This window comes from Macaca mulatta, chromosome 7 (assembly GCF_049350105.2).
Source record: "Macaca mulatta isolate MMU2019108-1 chromosome 7, T2T-MMU8v2.0, whole genome shotgun sequence".
Classification (NCBI taxonomy): Eukaryota; Metazoa; Chordata; class Mammalia; order Primates; family Cercopithecidae; genus Macaca; species Macaca mulatta.
Genome location: NC_133412.1, coordinates 74,219,000 through 74,238,890, shown reverse-complemented (window position 1 = coordinate 74,238,890; position 19,891 = coordinate 74,219,000). Strand labels below are relative to the sequence as shown.

The following is a 19,891-nucleotide window of genomic DNA, read 5'->3' as shown; positions in this document are numbered from 1 at the left end:
TGTTCATTTGCAAAGATAAATTCTGAAATGACATATAAGAAACCAATTAAAAGTGGCTGTGGAAGGAGAATAAGACTGTGAATGGGATTTTGCCACATACTTTTATAGATATATTTAAAATTTTCTGAACTATGTATTTGTACACATGACCCTTTTAAAAATAAGTGAATGAAGGAATGAGGAATGAAGTAGGATTATGACAAAGAGATAAGAACAAAGGATCTAAGGGGCTGCCCATCTTTTTGGTACCCAGTGAATATTAATACATAACAATAGCAGCAAAAATTGGAAGAGTAGCCCCAGGAGGGTAGGGAGTCAGCCTTTCCTTTGTCTTTTCCTCAATTTCATACATAAAAAAAATAACCTGAGAACAATCAAACAATTTGAAACAAAAATGTCTCCAGATCTCTTAAAGTAAAGGAGGATGGGGCAGCTTTATGTAGTGCACTTCCCAACAACGGGCTGATTTACCTCAAGAGGCAGGGATTCCAGCCTACATGGGATACATACAGGAGAAAAAATAAGAAAAAGAAAAGAGATTTAAATACAAATACATGCAAATAACAATTCTCCCTGATTATAAAGGAAATCATTCTTTTTGTAATAATTTGCATGACAAATATTAGGAAAAATCTTTAATTTGTCACGCAGAGCATTCTGGTTTGTTGCTTTTTATATGTTTTTATGCATATAAACCTTTTAAAAAGTAGAATCATAATATATAGTCTTTTGTCACTTAGTATATTTTGAGTATATTTCTGTGGCAGTAAATATATCCTGGCATCATCATTTTTAATAGCTGGGTGTATATTAAGTTAACCATTGCCACCCCAGAGGTGAATTTTTTTTTTTTTTTTTTTTTTTTGAGACGGAGTCTAACTCTGTCGCCCAGTCTGGAGTGCACTAGCCGGATCTCAGCTCACTGCAAGCTCCACCTCTCAGGTTTATGCCATTCTCCTGCCTCAGCCTCCCGAGTAGCTGGGATTACAGACGCCCGCCACCTCGCCCGGCTAGCTTTTTGTATTTTTTAGTAGAGACGGGGTTTCACCGTGTTAGCCAGGATGGTCTCGATCTCCTAACCTTGTGATCCGCCCATCTCGGCCTCCCAAAGTGCTGGGATTACAGGCTTGAGCCACCGTGCCTGGCCGAATTTTCTTGTATATACATTTTAATAGACTCGAGCAAGCATTTTTGGACTGAATTCACAGAAGTAGAATTTCTGGAGGAAAATAATTTTTAGGGTTTTTCATTGAAATTTTCAAATTATCCTCCAGGAAAAGTGACCCAGGTTATACTCCCACTAACAAGGACAGAGCTCCAGGTTGCCCCTTCCATTTATCATCTTTCCTGCCTTTATACAGAAAATCTCACTGTTTTCATGACAATTTTTTGATTTCTAGTGCTTTTGAATCTTTCTATATGCCATTGGCCATTTTTATTCTTGTGAGAAGTGCCAGTTTCTCCATTGCCCATCATTAGTTGAAATTCATCTGTTTTTCTTTTCTTAATAATTTTAAAGATTTCTTTATAGACTGAGGATACAAACCTTTTATCTGTCATTGAGGTTACAAAAACTTTCTCCCATTAAGTAATTTGTCATTTCATTTTTTCTTCCTTTATTTCCCTTCCCTTTCCTTTCCTCTCCTTTCTTTTCCTTCTTTCTTTCTTTCTGCATTCTTTCTTTCTCCTTCTTCCTTCCTTGCCATTCTTACTTTGCTTTTTCCTCCCTTTTTCCCTCTTTCTCTCCCTTCCTTCCTTTCTTTCTTTCTTTCTTTCTCTTTCTTTCTTTCTTTCCTATTCTTTCCTCTCTCTTTCTCTCTTTCTTTCTCTCTCTCTTTCATCCTTTCCTTTCTTTCTCTTTCTTTGTTGCCTTTCTCCCTCCCTCCCTTCCTCCTTCCTTCCTTCCTCCCTTCTTTTCTTCTATCTTTCATTTCTTTCTTTCTTTCACTAACCAAGCTCCAAAGTCACTTTTCACTTAATTTTTATCCTGCCAAATTTGAAAGCCTTTTAACTGAGGGATTTCAGTGTAAACAGGAGCAGGAGAAAATGTAATTATCTAAGTTTCGCTCTGTCACCCAGGCTGAAGTGCAGTGCCATAATCATAGCTACTGCAGCCTCGAACTCCTGCGCTCAAGCAATTTTCCCACCTCAGCCTGCAAAGTAGCTAGGACTACAGCTGTGTGCCACCACGCCCAGCTAATTTTTAAAATTTTTTGTGGAGACGTGAATTTGCTATGCTGCCCAGGTTAATCTTGAACTCCTGACTTCAAGTAATCCTCCCACCTTAGTTTGCCAAAGTGCTGGGATTACAGGCATGAACTACTGCTCCTAGTCGAGAGTTAATTTTGATTGCTAGTGGTGTTCTTGGTATCTTTCATATTTGAGGCTTTGGGGCTAATGCTGAAATATTGCGCTCACCATCTGAGGTTTACAGGACTTTTGTTTCAATGTTGAACAGATGGAACTGTTTAGTTCTGCATCTTTGCAGGTATACAAAATGTGCCTACCAGGAATCTGCTTTATATCCATGGAAAACAAGAAATAATATGGTAAAACTTTGCCTGGCTACAGGCTTTGAAAGAATGGCGTATTCTGGTTTAATTCTATTAAATTGGAAGTATGAAGGTGAAAAAAACTCAAATTTCCTGTTGAATGCAATTTGGAAATATAGCCAGTGATTCCACTTTTCTTCTCTAGTAAGGTTGGACATTCCAATCTACTTGGTGTTTTATGATAGAACTGCTAGTGTGCCTGAGTCTCACATTGTGAAGATACATTTTTCAAACTTGAGGTGTAAGAGGACATAAATGGTTTTGTATGAGATCAGGCTGGATGAGAACTGACACTTGTAAATATATATTTTAGACTAAATCTCTGATTGCCACTTGCTTTCTAATTGAACTCATAAAAATAAAACACGTTGGATGGAGGGTGGGAGTAGGAAGGAGATTTATGTCTTTTAATTGCATGTCATTGTTGTATAACAAGGCAGAACATATGGTATCCTTGGCTTGGACCTACAGAAGGAAACATATTTTTCTGCCTGCCGTATGCCAGAGGTTCTTGAACACCTGGAGGGACTACTGCAGCACAGACTGCTGAGCCCTACTCCAGAGTTTCCGATTCACCAGGCCCAGGGTGGGACCTGAGAATTTGCACTTATAAAAAGATCTCAGGTGCTGCTGGTGCTGTTAGTCCATAGACTACATTTTGAAAACCACTCTTGTCTATTAACTGTAAACTGTAGAATTCTAGAAAAAAACTTAGTTTGGTCTGGGATAAGAAGCACACAGGTTATGGAGAAAATCATGAAAGATTCAACCCTTGATCCCAGCCCAGTGTGGAATTCAGGTAACAAGCAGTACACAGTGACATAATTCTCGGTTTTCATGATTGCAAATCATAGCCAAGTATCAAGTGAGAAATTCAGTTTCATTTGCAAGGCTTAGAGAGGTCAGGTGATCTAGAATACTGGGACTTGTATTTCTCTTAAACAAGTAGAGAGTTTTAAGTGCTTATTAAATTGAAAGCTTTGTGTTCTTCCTTATTTTGTGTTTTATTTTATTTCTTTTGAGATGGAGTCTTGCTCTGTTGCCCAGGCTGAAGTGCAGGGGCGTGAGCTTGGCTCACTGCAACCTCCGTCTCCTGGGTTCAGGTAATTCTCCTGCCTCAGCCGACCAAATAGCTGGGATTACAGGCACCCACCACCACATCTGGCTAGTTTTTGTATTTTTAGTACAGACAGGGTTTCATCATGTTGGCCATATTTGTCTTGAACTCCTGACCTCAGGCGATCCACCCACCTCGGCCTCCCACAGTGATGGCATTACAGGTGTGAACCACTGCACCCGGCCCAAAAGCTTTGTGTTTTTAAAGATATTAGACATGTTTATCATTAAAAAAAAAAATCTTCGTAATGTAGGAGAATAAGAAAAATGTTCTTCCAAAAAAGAGAAATCACTGTGATTATTTTGTCTTATTGGAATGTTGGATACTATAGTCTACTTCCTTAATCATCAAGCATGCTATGAATTTTCCATTTTTATAGGATCTGTATCTCAGTTAAGGTGATACTGGTAATTCTTATACTCCATATGAAGATGAAAAATATAGTCCAAAATCATAGACTTTGCATAGAAGCTGGATAATGAAGACAGCTCTGGAGGAACGCATAGATACACACACACAGACACACATATATATAAAGTATACACATGTATACATTTTTAAGTTTATTTTTTACAGTTTTAAAGCTTTTAAAGCAAAAGCCAGACCCTTGCCTCTCCCAGAGTGGGCGGCCCCTCCCCTCCTTCTGAGTAGAGCGGGGAGAGCGGTTGAATGGGCAGCTTTCCTTGTGATGCCACAGGTCCCTCTGGACACCCTGCCGCCTGGCCATGCTTCCTTTCCCTTTCATCTTTCTCACTGACCAATGGGCTTGCAGCATTAAGGCCACGCCCCTCTTCTGAATTCTAGTGGGGCCCTGGTTACGCCTCCTCTGGCTCAGTTGCACAGCGGCCTGGTAGGTGACTGGAAGCATTCAGCTTCCAGTCACTGGGATTTCGTGATGTGACCCCAACCCCGCCTCCCTCCACACCCCATGATGTCAGAAAACACACGACAGGGAAAATTCACCGCAGCCAAGAAAAAGGTAAAATGCACCAGGTCATAACCCCCAACCCAACCACAGATCCTCTCCGATGAAAAGACCATTGCCAGAGCCCATACTATTCCTCAGGCATACCGGAATGGGACCCCCAACACCAGTGACTCTGGGCTCCCCCCCACCACATTCTTGTCAGTCAGCCCCACCCCTTCAGCAAGCAGCCCAATTCCTGCCCTTGCCGATCTTTACCCCAGGGTGACTTTGGGCGGGTGACACCGCGGGCACCCCGCTCCATACTCGGCCCTCACCTCCTGCTGCCCCAAGCCTGACCTTCCTGGGCTCTTTGGGCTTGCGTCTCCCAGGACCTGGGTACCCCAGTCCCAGGCCCCACCGTTGCCAGTCATCCTTGGGTGACTTTTGGCTGGTGATTCCCGGGGCTCCCTACTGCGGACTCTGCCCTCCCCTCCTGCTGCCCCAAGCTCCACCTCCCTGGGCTCCTTCGGCTGGTGTCTCCAAGGACCTGGGTCCAAACCCTGTGTTTCCCTCCCCCATCATGGAGTGGCAACTCGGGCATCACGCTGATGTGGTCCCCTCCACTGGGAGGAATGGAATGTAGTGATGTCACAGTCCTCCTAGGAACTGCCATTACTGCTGCAAGACCAGCCGTTGATCTTACAACCCAGTCTCCTAAGTTTTCTCACCCCATTTCCTGTTCCTCTGGTCACAGCACAAATTTCCAGTTGGAAGGGGAATGGGGACTATGGGACCCAGGAACAAGAGGTTTCAGGCCGCCTTACTCCCTTCACAGAGACACTGACAGTGGGAAAAACCTTGACAGCACTTCCCCTGTGTGCTCAAAACCTTGACAGCATCTCTGGGTGGCCATGGGAGAATGGGCTTAGTTTGGTTTTCTCCCAGGCTTCTACTTTGCAGAGAGACTTTAACATTCTTTTCTGAGTTCTCCACGGTTCTGGGACCAGACCGCCCTTCAGTCAGTGGTCTCTGAAGTGAGATTTGCTCATCTTCAGTGGAATAGATCTTGGGAAGCTGAACTAGATAGCTTGACTCTTCCTCATATCATCTCAACCTGGGGTACTTTGAGTGCCACAGGATGAATGTGGGACATCTTTCTGAAGCATCAGTTTCCCTTGATTCTCTTCAGATCAAACATTAATGTCCTTAGGGATGACAGTCACATAGGTTTCTAAGCATATACCAGACTTCTCTCTGAAATCAGGCTTGGGTTGTCTTCTTTCTGAAAAATTCCCAGATTTAACAGAAAAGCTGCCTTCTGCCGTGAGGACACATTGACATGAAAGTGTGAGAGGTACTGGTGCACTTCTTCACACTAACGGACATGTGAGGATGTATGACTCTAAACCACACGGCATACAGTTCCTGCCTGCTTCATGTTTACTGTTCTAACTCCGCCCCTGGTTTTGGTCCCTGGCAGCTGCTGATTCATGGCAAAACCCCAGAGCTTGGAGTCAGAAGACAGAGCTTAAGTTCCAGTATTAACTATTTCGTTTCTTTGTTTTCTTTTCTAGCCATGATATCAATCCCTCTCAGTCACTAAAGGATTGTGACAACACCTTGTACAGTTGGTGGTGGCATTAAATCAGATGGTGTAGAAGAATATTTTGTCAAAACTGTGAAGGAGGGTGTGGCTGTAGGGGCTGATAGTTCTCATGAGTGTCACTGCTCCTCTTTCCCACAGTTAAAAGAATATTGGCAGAGGAAGGGCCCTGGCGTTCCAGCAGGAGCTAACAGGAAAAAGAAAATCAATGGCAGTAGCCCTGACACCGCGGCTTCTGGTGGTTACCGCTCATCTGGGGATGTGAGTCTTGGCTGGCCAGGCTCCTGGGGACAGGGGGCCTAAGGGGCAGTAGAGGAAAACTGTTAAGATTGTGGATGGACTGTTGGGCACTGGTTAAGAATTCTGGGTTTGAATCCTGCCTCTCCATCTGCTAATGATTGATTAGGGATTCATTAAGATATGATTTAGGGCAAGTTGCTTGAGGTCTTCGGCTCTCTCTTTTCAAATCTATATAATAGAGATGGGATTTTTAAACATCTATTTGTGAAGTTTAAATGAGATTTGTTATTGTTGTTTTTGTGAGACTCCTTAGTACATGCCCTGCTGTAAACACCCAGGACACCCACAAAATGGTCATTGCTGTTTGAGTTTTCTCACTCCCAGTCTCAAGGGGAAGCCAGGCCAATGAGAAGAGTCACTTGCCATCAGGCTGTCCCTTTAGGAGTCACTGAAAGCGCCCCAGGGTGGGATGGTGGGGTGATAAAAACCATGAGAGAAGTTGGCACAAAGGAGTTATGGGACAACTGGTCCAAGATAGGCAGAAAAGAAATGTTTGTCAGTTGATGGGAAGAAAGGAAGTCAGAGGGCTTAGACACTGAGGGGGACAGAACATCTCCATGTGCACTCTCATCTCTTGTAGTCAGCAACAGGTGTCTACGGGGAGGGCCCTGTGTCATCTACTAACCTGAAAGATCTGCAGGTAAGAGGCCCTGGGCCGAGGTTCAGTGACCCTGCAGGCCAGCCCTCCAACCTCCTTCCACAGCAGGGGCTGGTTGCCCCTCTCCCAGCTGAGACAGCCCAGACACACCCCTCCCCAGCTCTAATGATTGTTCTCTCTACCCCTCCCCACAATCCTCCTCCAACTCCTCCTCCCTTCATGCACCTCAGAGCCAGTACCAAGAACTAGCAGGAGCCCCGGACTCAAAGCTCCGCAATAATCAGTCAACCCAGTGAAAACATCCATTCACTGGGAAGAGTCCAGTGGCGTCCTCTGATTCCACGCTGCCAAACCTGGACTCGTTTCCCCTTGAGGCCCTGAAGAAAGGGTCTAGGGGCCTCTGGTGCCATGGGTAAATGGGGAGCTGGGGCACCCAGGCCTCACCTGGATGGACCCCAGAGCACAGACCGTGCAGCATGGCTCTTCTGCACTGCCCTCTTTGCTGACTCTCTCTTCTCCAGACACCCCGCTTGAGTTCTTGCCACACATGCCCTGGGGTTGTTTCCTCTCAGGGAAGCACTAGCCTGGCTGTTTGTCAGGGGCCTGTATTTCTGCCCTGACTCAGTCCCTAATTTGCTTTTTGAGTCTGGACAAGCCTTCTCTCCTCCTTGGGCTCGTGTTTCTGGAGGAGGTAGAGAGTATCAAGGTCTCTGTTCGCTCTGGGAGTCCGAGATTTAAAGGCCCCTAGAATGGAAACCTCAGGGCCAAGGGCTCCTGTCTGTTCTTTTCTGTGTTCTGTCTCCGCTGTGAAGAACCACACCTGGCCTGTAGGTGCTCAGCACATGTTTGTTGAATGAACGCACCTTTTCTAAATCACAAGCTGGCAGGACGGGGGGGCCTTTCTCAAACTCTGTCTCTAGAGGTTCAGCCCCTATCACCAAGGCCCTTTCGCCCTGTGCTTTGGGCAGGTTCACACATTGAAGGAGGAGAAGAAGCGCGAGATACATCGGGTACAGAAGCTTGGGAGGAGCTTGTTCAAACTCAAACACCAGAGGGGTAAGATGGGGCTGGCGTGACCTGGGAGCAGGACCGGCATCAGAGGGCTGTGGGGGTGGCTTAGAATGCCCCAGGGAGGTGGGTGGATGGAAGGGCTTTGAGGCAGAGGGAGAGAGGTCTGTGCCAGGAGACTGCAAGCCTTGTCATCTGCTTGAGCCTTGGTGTCCCCATCAGCAAAGAGGGAGGAGTGCCCATTGTCAGCCACCCACAGTGCTCTCCATTGAAAGTGGCTTGGAAGATTGGCTACCATCTGGGTGCGAGGGATCCTTAGCAGTGAGGCCAAGTTTGGGAAGCCTGAGAGGAGGAGCTCTGCACCAATGGGAGGAATTTTTTTTTTTTTTTTTTTTTTTTTTTGAGAATCCAGAGACCCTTATTGTCTGCTTCCTTTCTCAGCTGAACCCCGGGCCCCAGATTCCCCAGGAGGGCCCTCTGAGGTGGAGCAGCTACAAGATGAGACCAAACACCTAAGGAAGGAGCTGGAGAGTCTGGGAAGACAGCTCCAGGCCGAGGTGGAAAACAATCAGATGTTGAGTCTCCTGAACAGGAGACAGGAGGAGAGGATACGTGAGCAGGAGGAGAGGATACGTGAGCAGGAGGAGAGGATACGTGAGCAGGAGGAGAGGATAAATGAGCAGGAGGAGAAGCTACATGAGCAGGAGGAGAGGATATCTGGGCAGGATGAGAGGATACGGGAGCAGGAGGAGAGGATACATGAGCAGGATGAGAGGATACGGGAGCAGGAGTGGCTGTCAGAGCAGGAGAGGCTGCTGGAGGAGGTGAAAAAGCTGTTGGAACAGGAGAGACGGGAGGAGGAGGAGGAGAAGCTGCTAGAGCATGAGAGGCTGCTGAACCAGGTAGAGAAGCTGCTGGAAGAGGAGAGGCTGCGGGAGCAGGATGAGAGGCTGCGGGAGGAGGAGAGGCTTCCAGAGCAGGAGAGGCTGTTGGAGCAGGTGGAGAAGCTATTGGAACAGGAGAGGTGGCAGGAGGAACAGGAGAGGCTGCTGGACCAGGGGAGGCTGCTGGAGCAGGTGGAGGAACTGTTGGAACAGGAGAGGTGGCAGGAGGAACAGGAGAGGCTGCTGGACCAGGGGAGGCTGCTGGAGCAGGTGGAGGAACTGTTGGAACAGGAGAGGTTGCGGGAGCAGGATGAGAGACTGCGGGAGCAGGAGAGGCTGCTGGAGCAGGTGGAGAAGCTTTTGGAACGGGACAGGCGACAGGAGGAGCAGAAGAGGCTGCTGGAGGAGGAGCAGCTGCTGGACCAAGTGGAGGAGCTGCTGGAACAGGAGAGGCTGCGGGAGCAGGATCAGAGGCTGTGGGAGCAGGAGACACTGCGGGAGCTGGAGAGGCTGCGGGAGCTGGAGAGGATGCTGGAGCTGGAGAGGATGCTGGAGCTGGAGAGGATGCTGGAGCTGGAGAGGATGCTGGAGCTGGGGTGGGAAGCCCTCTACGAGCAGCAGGCGGAGCCACACAGTAGCTTCGAGGAGCGGGTGGGTTGCCCCACCTGGGGAGCCTGCCCTCTTCCCTAGCCCTCCAGGCCTTTGTTTCCCCACCTGTAAAATGGGGCATTGCAGCCCTCACATGAAATGGTACTTCTAAAGGCACCTGTGAGCCAGAGCCCTGCTCTGATGGCTGTGGGAGATAGGGGATGATTTTTCTAACCTGCCTCCACCCTTCCCGGTGCCATGGCAGGCATACATCAAGTTCTGGGGTCTCCAGCTATAGCGGGTGGCCAATGATTGCTTCTCTCTGTCCAGAACAATGAGAACAAGAGTGCACTGCAGTTGGAGCCTCAAGTAAAGGAGCTGAAGACGCTGGGCGAGCTGAAAGACACGGTAACCTCTGACCCATCCAAGAAGGGCTGGGAGGCGGGCACCAGCCTCTGGGGAAGGGAGGCGCCAGGCCAGAGGCAGCTGCAACCTGGGGGCAGGTGACCCCAGCACTCTCCAGGGCAGTCCTATTATGTTTCTTGCATCTTTCCCTCTGACTTTTATAGGTGGGGAGCCCTGGGCTCCCCCCAGGTCTGGATATCATCATCCCAGCTAGAGCCATGGAGCCCCCCAGTCACAGGGGAAGAGACAGTGGTATAACAGGCTCCTTATGTTGGGTGTGGTGGCTGACGCCTGTAGTCCCACCACTTTGGGAGTCTGAGGCAGGAGAATCACTTGAGGTCAGGAGTTTGAGACCAGCCTGGTTGACATGGCAAAACCTCATCTCTACTAAAATTTCAAAATAAAAACCAATTACCTAGGCCTGGTGGTGCATGCCTGTCATCCCAGCTACTCAGGAGGCTGAGATATGAGAATCATTTGAGCCTGGGAGGTAGAGGTTGCAGTGAGCTGAGATCGCACCACTGGACTCCAGCCCGGGACACAGAGTGACACTGTCTCAAAACAAAACAAAACGCAGAAACCAAAAAGACTCCTTAGACTCAAACTGGTTTCCGGACTCAGTTCTACTGGTTATCATTCAACTACTTTGCATTTCTAAGTTTTTCTTTTTTTTTTTTTTGAGATGCAGTCTCGCTCTGTCGCCCAGACTGGAGTGCAGTGGCTGCATCTCAGCTCACTGCAAGCTCCGCCTCCTGGGTTCACGCCATTCTCCTACCTCAGCCTCCCGAGTAGCTGGGACTACAGGCGCCCGCCAACTCGCCCGGCTAGTTTTTTGTATTTTTCAGTAGAGACGGGGTTTCAGCGTATTAGCCAGGATGGTCTCGATCTCCTGACCTGGTGATCCGCCCATCTCGGCCTCCCAAAGTGCTGGGATTACAGGCTTGAGCCACCGCGCCCAGCAAAGTCTCTGTTTCTTTTTTTTTTTTTTTTTTTTTTTTTTTTTTTGAGACGGAGTCTCGCTCTGTCGCCCAGGCTGGAGTGCAGTGGCCTGATCTCAGCTCACTGCAAGCTCCGCCTCCCGGGTTCACGCCATTCTCCTGCCTCAGCCTCCGGAGTAGCTGGGACTACAGGCGCCCGCCACCTCGCCCGGCTAGTTTTTTGTATTTTTAGTAGAGACGGGGTTTCACCATGTTAGCCAGGATGGTCTTGATCTCCTGACCTTGTGATCCGCCCGTCTCGGCCTCCCAAAGTGCTGGGATTACAGGCTTGAGCCACCGCACCCGGCCTAAGTCTCTGTTTCTTTAACTTCAAAAGGAAGTTAGCGTTTTCCTTGCAGAGGTGCTGAGGATTAAATGAGATAATACGTGGAAACATTAGGCATGTAGTACACTTAGCAGATGCTGGTTGGCTCCCCCTGTTTTCCACTAGTCTGTGGTCTACAGTTTAAATGATAGGGAAAAGCATGTGAGATTTGAGGCTGGGGAAGGATGCATTGGGTTCCAGGCAAGGGAGGCAGGCTCTGAGGCCTGGAGCAAGGGACCAGGGGCCTGGGCAGGCCACAGAGCACCACAGTGCCCTTGCTACCCTATTAATGGGCCAGGAATCTGGAAGCCAGCTAGTAAACGCCCTCATGCCCAGGATCATCCTGCAGGTGGAGCTGAAGAGCCAAGAGGCTCAGAGTCTGCAGCAGCAGGGAGACCAGTACCTGTGTCACCTGCAGCAGTATGTGGTCGCTTAGCAGCAGCTGACCTCTGAGGAGGAGGTGCTGCACAGGCAGTTACTGCTGCAGACCCAGCTCCTGGACCAGCTGCAGCAGCAGGAAGCTCAAGGCAAAGTGGTAGCTAAGATGGCCCGCCAAAAGTTGCAGGAGACCCCAGGGAGGGAGTTGCTGAGGACAGGGCCCCGAGAGAGACAACCTGGCAACCTCCGTGCCTTCTCACCCTCTTTCCTGGCCTCTTAGGAGCACCTGGAAGCTACCAGCCAGCAGAAACAGCAGCTAAAGCCAGGTTGAGCCTCATGGCTCTCCCTGGGGAAGGTACGGGAGACCACGCGGAGGAAGAGGCGAGAGCCCCAGGAGGAAAGGGGGACTGTTAGCAGCATAGGATTGAGGAGTTAGAAGAGACCTTTAAGACAGCTGATCATTATGCCGACCGGGTGTCCGCGCTAAGTTCGGTATCAATATGGTGACCTCCTGGGAGCAGGAGGCCATCAGGTTGCCTAAAGACGGGAGAACTGGCCCAGGTCAGAAAGGGACCAGGTCAGGACTCCGGCACCAATCGGTAGTGGGACTGTGCCTGGGCAGTATAGCAAGATCTTGGTTCTTAAAAGTAATAATACAGAATAGCTCATTCCCCTCTGGGAATGGGCTGGCTCAGGGCTACACAGTGAGGGTGGGGGCAGAGGTGGACCCCCACTTCCCTTGTTGGGTTGTCTGAGGACCCCTCTGGCCACCCCCTAGAGGAGATGGAGGAGGACATCTGGACAGTGAGGAGGAGGAGGCACCTCAGCCCATGCAGAACATCCCAGAGGACCGGGAGAGCCGGGAGGTCAGGTGAGCCTGACTTTCCCTGCCCCTACTTTGTCACCTTCGTCGCTGGTCCCTCCCAGATCCCCTTATGTTCTTGGTTTTCCTGCCTTCTGATTTCTGTGGACTTTCACTCCTTCCGGGAGCCAGTGGTCAAACACCATTTCACTGTGACCAACAGGTGCACACTCTGAGCCCCAAGGGAAGGGGCTGCGCTCCACCTCCCTGCCCCGGTTGTTCTGTGTATGTCCCTACAAGAATACTCATCTCTTGCCTTCAGGTGGCATTTTTCAACGACGCTGGAGCCAGTGCCCAGGAATAGCAAAGGGTGTGCTCCCAGCCCCTGGCTCACCCAGTGGCTTCATCTCAGAGGACCCCAGGGACTGGGGGTGAGTCTGTGTGTGGGGAGACCCACAGAGCCCTGCATGGGGCCATCTCTGCGGGGGTGGGGGTGGGGGTGGGGGTGAACTTGGGCGCCAGCACCAGCATGACAGCTAAGCACCCCTCCCTCCAGGTGAACCTGCTGGAGCTGCAGGGACAGGTGTTGTGGCTTGTGGGCGACCACAATGAGGGGCACGACAAATTCCTGACCACTGCCCAGAGCCCTGCTGATCAGCCCGCTCTAGGAGCCCCAATCCCCCAGGAGCTTGGGTGTGCCGACAAGCAGGGTGGTGGGTAGAGCGCTCAGGCGGGGTGGGCGGGCAGGAGCAGGGGAGGCTCGCACTGACCTCAGATCCCCTCCTCCCTCTGTCTGAAGATCTTCGTGGCTGAGCCTCACTGACAGCGTGGAGCCTGCACCAGGAGAGGCCAGGGAGGGTTCTCCCCACCACAACCCCACGGCACAGCAGATCGTGCAGCTGCTTCCTCTAACGCAGGACTCTCCAGGAGGACCGAGGCTTGCGCAGCAACCCCTGCATGCCATTCTTTTCACCGTGCCGAGATCAGGCAGATAAACATCATCATCATCTAAGAGCTGGTCAAGAAATTTAAAAACAAACGAAAAAAGTTTAGGGGTTAATCTCCTACACAATTCATTTACTTCATTTGAATGTTAGAGCCACTCATGTTTATTTGTGTTTCTAACTTAAATTTATTTGTAGAAAGTTAAAGGAGAGTGGGTCTTTCCCTCATGTTCACTCTGTATTTTGACAGTTCAAATCACTTCACTTTTACTTGACACATATAAATGACTAGGAATGACCTTCAGATAGTGTTTAGCATCTGTAACCTATCTGACAATAATGTGTTCATCAGGGACCTCTGGATTAAATCACATACTGGCATATTTAAGCTGAATGTCAGTCTGAAAAATAAAAGTGCTATATTAACTGAAATACCACTCTTTGTGTAGGAATTTTGTCATATGTTTAAGAAAAAGCTAAAAAGAATGGAAATTCTATGATAATAACTTTAGTCTTTCTTCAAAGTGCATGCAGTCGTTTGCAATACCTCATTCAGCCAAGTATTTGTTCTCTTCCTCATTCAGTATAAGGCAGCTTTCAATTTGCTTAGAAGGCAACATTAGAAGGTTAGAGTTAATCAGAAACATAAAATCTAAAATGTGAGTTCAACTGAATAAATTTGAATTTCTGTAGGAAGAATCAAAATACCTATTTAAAGATTGCAACATATGATAATCATTTTTAAAGTATTTGATTAAACTTTAGGTTTTCCAGAAATGAAAAAAAATCAATTCTAAAACCAAAGCTGATTTTTAGAAAATGTGAAAATGTAAATCAGCCCTATCCATAATAGAGTTTCTCTAAAACTTTATGTTAGTCATTTTTAAATAACTATTCAAAAATGTAACTGCTATCTTAATGTTTTGAAATAAGTTAAAACATTTTAAATATGAATACTATAGTTTAAAAAAAAGAAACTAGGGGAAGGAAAAGTAGAGAAAGAAACGCCAATTCCAGTCCAAAGCTTTATTTGCCAAGTTTTCTTAGAATGACTTTTACCAATTTATGAATTCTTATAAACATTGAATATATATGGAAATACTGAATCATATAATGGAAATATTGAATTTGCCTAAAGTGGCATTGTTGACTGCTGCGATGTTACTGTAATGTAATAAATTATTAAATTGTTGCAAAGTGTTGTTTTTGCCTTAAAATTGTGTGTGTCTTGAAAACTATAGTATTAAATACTATAGCGTGCAAATACTGGGCACGCTTGGCATGAGATAATCTGTTTTTATTTTTACAAAATTATAACTATGTAAGTGTGTTTATTAAAAGAACAAACTAAAAGTTATGGGATGAAAGAGTTATGGGGCAAAACATGTGGAAAAGTGTGTCAAAAAAAAGTAGAAAAAAAGTTTTATGAAAAGTTATTTTAAAAAGTTATGAAAAAGAAGTTATGGTATTAAAAAAAAAGTCACAGGATATAAATAAAAATAAATAAAAGCAGGCCCCTGTCAGCATAAGCCTGGAGAAGTGGGTCTGGAGTCTTCACCCCCACCATGTCCCTGCCACCCCTTCCCAGTCACCCGTTTACCACTAGGGTAGCAAGACAAGACCCCTGTCTAATGGGGGGAGACAGACTTTTTGCCACCTTGACCACGGCTGAGTCCTTGAATTTCTGGACGATGATGCTTGTTATTTAAGAACCAGAGGCTGATGGAGTTGGTTTGTTTGGAGGAGGCCTGATGACCTCTCTACTCTCACCAAAGCAACTTTTCCCTGGGGGGCTCCCATCTTCTTATTCAGAGAGGCAGCTGAACCAGGACAGTGGGGCTAACAGTAGACCAAGTGAGGGCATGGGCTGCTGGGGTGACTCCCGCTTCCCCAGTATACACATTGAATTTGTGTAACATTCTGGGGGGTAGGGCCACCCCCTGTATTGTACCTAGTGGAGGTTGGAGCTGGCATAAGGAGAGGAGGTTCTAATAATTATTTGCAGCTGGGAAACTTATTTATTCCTAGCATAGGACAGAGGAAGGAGGCGGGGATGGGGTCGTGGCTCCCTTGGTGATGTGACTCCTGTTTATTTCACTTTTCATTGTGGAATAAATGGATTTAGCTATACTGCTCAGCCTGGTGTGTTCCCGTTTCCCTCACTGGGTCCTGCAGTTTGTCCCACAGAACGAGGAGCCCCAGAGTGTCTGAGCATGTCCAGCAGCTGGGCTGTTGGGGATCTTCCAGGCCTGTTACCTGTATGCTGCCTGGTGACACCTAGTGGACGTGACGGGGACTGCCATGGTGCCTAATGGGCACAGTCCCGCCCTGACAGCCAACAGGCTCAGAAGCCTGATCTAGCTGTGGCCGGGAAGACAGATACCAGCACCCAAGGGCACTGACTTCCATCTACCCCAGGTGTCTTCCCTTCCGTCCGCCTGCCTCCCTCTCCTGTCTGCACTGGGTGGCCTGTTCTGTCTGTCCCTCCAGAGTGCAGGCTGCCCCTCAGTCTCCCTCCAGGCTGAGTTCATGACCCTGCCCCCTAGTGGCCAGAGCCGGCATCACAGGATAAGAACCAGCTAAGCTCCAGGGACTTTCCAGGAAATGTGTCCCTTGGAAAGGCTGTAGCCTTTTCACCACTCCCAACAGCACCCTAGAAATGGCTTGGCCTTTCCCCTCCCCTGAGCTCCACAGAGAACACAGCCAGCAGAGGACACATTGCCCGTCATCCAGAAATGGGTTTCTCAGCCGAGGGACAGAGGACTGGTAGAGACTGTCAGTCCACGCAGCTGCCTGCACAGCACCCCCATGCTTGGTGGAGGGTGGGAGGGATGGCGGGGGCTGGCTGTCCACATGACAGGCTCACTGGAGGTGGCACACTTTGGAGGGGCGATGTCAGGGGACGGCTTTCTCTTGTTGGGCCACAAGACTCCACAAGGACAGCACGGGGACTGATTCCCAGTGCTAGAGGCGAGGCCATCGGCCATGTATAGGTGTGCGCATATATATATGAGTATCGCTATTTACAGAACAGGGCAGGGGCATACCACAGAGGGGGCACAAGTTTTCAGCAACGGTCACAGCTGGAAGTGTCAGCTCACCACTACAACAGACTAAGTCACAGATGAAGGCTTTGGGGCTGGGGATCCACTGTCAAGTCACAGGACACCCGCCCAGGCAGGTTTGGAAAGAGAGGCCTCCGAGAAGAGGAGAGATCTGTTTAGAGGTCGAAGCAGGGCCTGGGACTCTCAGGACGGGATGGACTTGCCTGACCTGATCAGCGGGCAGTTGGAGAGAAGCAGAGAGAAAACGGGAGAGAGAAAAGGAAGCAGATTGCTGGTGAGGCAAGCGCAGAGCACGGGCACAATGCAAGAGCTGTGTGAGGGCCAGGGAGGGGAGGGAGCAGGTGCGGGTGTGTAGTAAGGTTCCTGGAAAAGGGGCTGGAAGGGAAAAGGGAGGAAGATGGAAGGAAGAGCCGGAGCTTCACAGGTAGTGCCTAGGGGCTGCAGCGGCCCTCCACACCCCACATACGCCTCTCCCACGGCATCCAGGCAGTGCACCCACAGTTCAGACCAATGCTCAGTCCCCTCAGGCTTCCCTTTTCTCTGGTTACCCTGTCTTCCAACCCACTGGCCCAGGGCCACCCCTCACCTTGGGGAGCCCCAAGCAACAGCCACCAGGCCTGATAGGGAAGGAATACTGCTTGAACCAGGATGATGACGCTAAAAGGGATAGACGGTTGGAATGAGCGCCGGAGGCCCCTCTGGGCCATCAGAAAGCCCAGGACCCTCTGAGAGGACCCTTGGGTAGGCAAGGAGGGCAGGCAGCCAGATGCCACTGGCCATAGATTTGTAAGTCTAAGAGGGAAGCCTCAGCTTGTTGGGGGACTGCAGGTCACATAGGTGAGGCTGGGCCCTTCCTGCAGAAAAAAGCAGAAGAGGGAGAGTCTGTGGCAGGAGAGGCGGGCAGGCTCACTGGACAGAGCTCAGCCAGGCCAGCAGGCACTGTGGTCTCCTTGGCTGAATAGCATAGGTGACCCCTAGGAGCAACAGGCCAAGGTGAGTGAGCCTGCTGGTCAGCGGTAGTGCTTCAGCGGGGGCCAGGGACCCTGCCTTCAGTCCACACGAGCAGCTATGATGGTACCTGGGAGGGAGGGAAGGGGGCTTTGTGTCCCTGCCCGGTCTGTGAAGTGTGTTGTGGGATGACCGTGTGCATGGGAGTCTCAAGGTTTTATCCTAGATCACCACTGGATTGCAACAAATAGAGGAGGTGGGACCCCGACTATCACCACCGCTCTGCAGTGGATTTGGCTCTCAGCACTCCCAGGCTGGGAGCTGGATACCTGCCCTGGCAGCATGACTCAGACTGCATGACAGGTACAGCGTGCCCAGGATGATGTTCCTAGACCTCTGGCCGCCTCAGAATCCAGCCCCACACACGACCCCCTCCAAGCTCCCACCATAAACCGCAAGCTCTCTGCCGTCTCTGACAGATCCAGAGAGCACCCATGTCTGCCAGCCTGGGCATGGAGCCCGTTCCAAGAGCCCCCAGGCTCAGTCAGGGAGGCTGGGGGGGCTTTGGGACCGTGGGGACCAGCCCTGGTACCTGCGTCTGGCCGGGATGCTCTGCACCTGCAGCCAGGAGTCATCCACGGGCCCCTGTGGGCGTGCTGATGGTGGTCGTGTTGATGGTGGTCGTGTTGATGTCACCAATGATGCTGAGCACCTCCGTCAGCATGTGGTGCATGCGCAGCATCTCGTCGCCCCACTGTGCCTGCTCTGCTGACTCCTCTATCAGTGTGTTCTGGTCCCCATGTGAGTACAGGTTGGACCGCAGCTCCGAGATGAATTCCTTGGTCTGAGAGTGGGCAAAGAGGGAAGAAGGGTGGAACCTAATGCCTGTGCTGCCCTGGCCGCCCTGCCGGGCCCTGCTGGGACTGTGCGCTGGGCTTGGAGCCCTAAGTATGGCTTTTCAGATGTGGCTTCTACACCACTTAGACTCGAAGATCTGCCTCCCCACTGCCTTTTCTCACTCAGATGGGAACACTGAGGTCCAGAGGAAAAGTCACCTGTCCAAGGTTACAGATCTGGAAGAGGACCCAGGACCTATCATGCCACCAGGACACCTGTCTACTTGGTTTTTAAAAATTGTTTTTGGAGATAGGATCTTACTCTGTTGCCAGGTTGGAGTACAGTGGATGAGATCACTGCTTACTGCAGCCTCAACCTCCTGGGCTCAGTGATCCTCCAATGTCAGCCTGTCAAGTAGCTAGGACTACAGGCATGTGCCATCACCAAGCCCGGCTATTTTTAAAATTTGTGTGTACAGACCTGGACTCACTGTGTTGCCCAGGCTGGTCTCGAACTCCTGTGCTCAAGCGAACCTCCTGCCTTGGCCTCCCAAAGTGCTGGGATTACAGGCATGGGCCACTGTGCCCAGTCCCACGTTATATTTCCATGGGACAGCTCTGGTCTTGACCGTGCCTCCCTCCCTGGACCTGGTCCCAGAGGGCTGTTTGCCATCTCCCCCAGGCCAACATGGCCACCTGCATCCCCAGTGCCATAGGAGCCCCCTGCCCGCATGGGGCAGTGCATGCTCATTGTTGATCATGAGGTGCATGATGGTCCTTGTCATGAGACCAACCACGAGGTCCAGCACGGTCTTGTTGACAATGGCCATATAGGAGTCTACCAGGTTCTGGGTGGTCTCCTTTAAGATCTATTTGCTTAGAATAGTGTTTACTAGAGGTGAGGAAGGGTAAGGGGGAGGGGGTAGCCAAAGGTTGGCTAACAGGTTAACAGATACAAGAGTACATGGCTGAATGTGGTGGCTCACACACTGGTGTAATCCTAGCTCTCTGGGAGGCTGAGGGGAGAGGATCACTTGAGGTCAGGAGTTCATGGCCAGCCTGGGCAACATAGGAGACATTAGGTCTACAAAAAATTTAAAAATTAGCTACGCATGGTGGTCCATACCTGTGGTCCCGGCTACTAAAGCCCAAATTGAAGGACAAAATAAATCAATCACTTTTCACATTTTGTGAATGTGATCAAAATGTGACCAAGGACTCACTGAATTACATAGTATTATATCAATGTTACATTTCCTGATTTTGATCATTGCATTGTGGTTATATAAAATAATGTTCTTGTTCTGGAAGTAACACTGAAATATTTGGGAGCAAATGGGCAGATCTCCAACTTCAAGTGGAGCAGAAAAAAAGTTGTGTGTATACATATATATACACATATGTATTATATGTATATACACGTGTGTATATATATACACACACACACATACATATACAAAGAATATATGGCCTGGCGCGGTGGCTCACGCCTATAATCCCAGCACTTTGGGAGGCCGATGCAGGTGAATCACCTGAGGTAGGGAGTTCAAGAACAGCCTGACCAACATGGAGAAACCCTGTCTCTACCAATAATACAAAATTAGCCGGGCGTGGTGGGCACCTGTAATCCCAGCTACTCGGGAGGCTGAGACAG

At 49.3% G+C, this 19,891-nt stretch overlaps 1 protein-coding gene and 2 pseudogenes across 2 annotated transcripts in view; 2 read left to right on the top strand and 1 right to left on the bottom strand.

Moving 5' to 3' along the window:
* The window catches only part of LOC106992317 (uncharacterized), a 47,049-nt gene extending 34,575 nt beyond the window's left edge, over positions 1-12,474 (top strand). Inside the window, exons 6-12 of the mRNA XM_077940163.1 lie at positions 6,321-6,440; positions 7,060-7,119; positions 8,046-8,133; positions 8,527-9,620; positions 9,888-9,965; positions 11,923-11,997; positions 12,423-12,474. Of these exons, the coding sequence (XP_077796289.1) occupies positions 6,321-6,440; positions 7,060-7,119; positions 8,046-8,133; positions 8,527-9,620; positions 9,888-9,965; positions 11,923-11,973 (1,491 nt within the window). The 3' untranslated portion in view covers positions 11,974-11,997; positions 12,423-12,474. The remainder of the gene's footprint in view (positions 1-6,320; positions 6,441-7,059; positions 7,120-8,045; positions 8,134-8,526; positions 9,621-9,887; positions 9,966-11,922; positions 11,998-12,422) is intronic.
* LOC144330056 (uncharacterized) lies at positions 2,634-6,384 on the top strand (annotated as a pseudogene). The gene has a single exon (XR_013395908.1). The product of XR_013395908.1 is annotated as an uncharacterized LOC144330056 (transcript).
* Positions 12,475-12,847: 373 nt separating the features above from the next.
* On the bottom strand, positions 12,848-18,988 carry LOC144329777 (uncharacterized; annotated as a pseudogene).
* Positions 18,989-19,891: the final 903 nt, after the last annotated feature.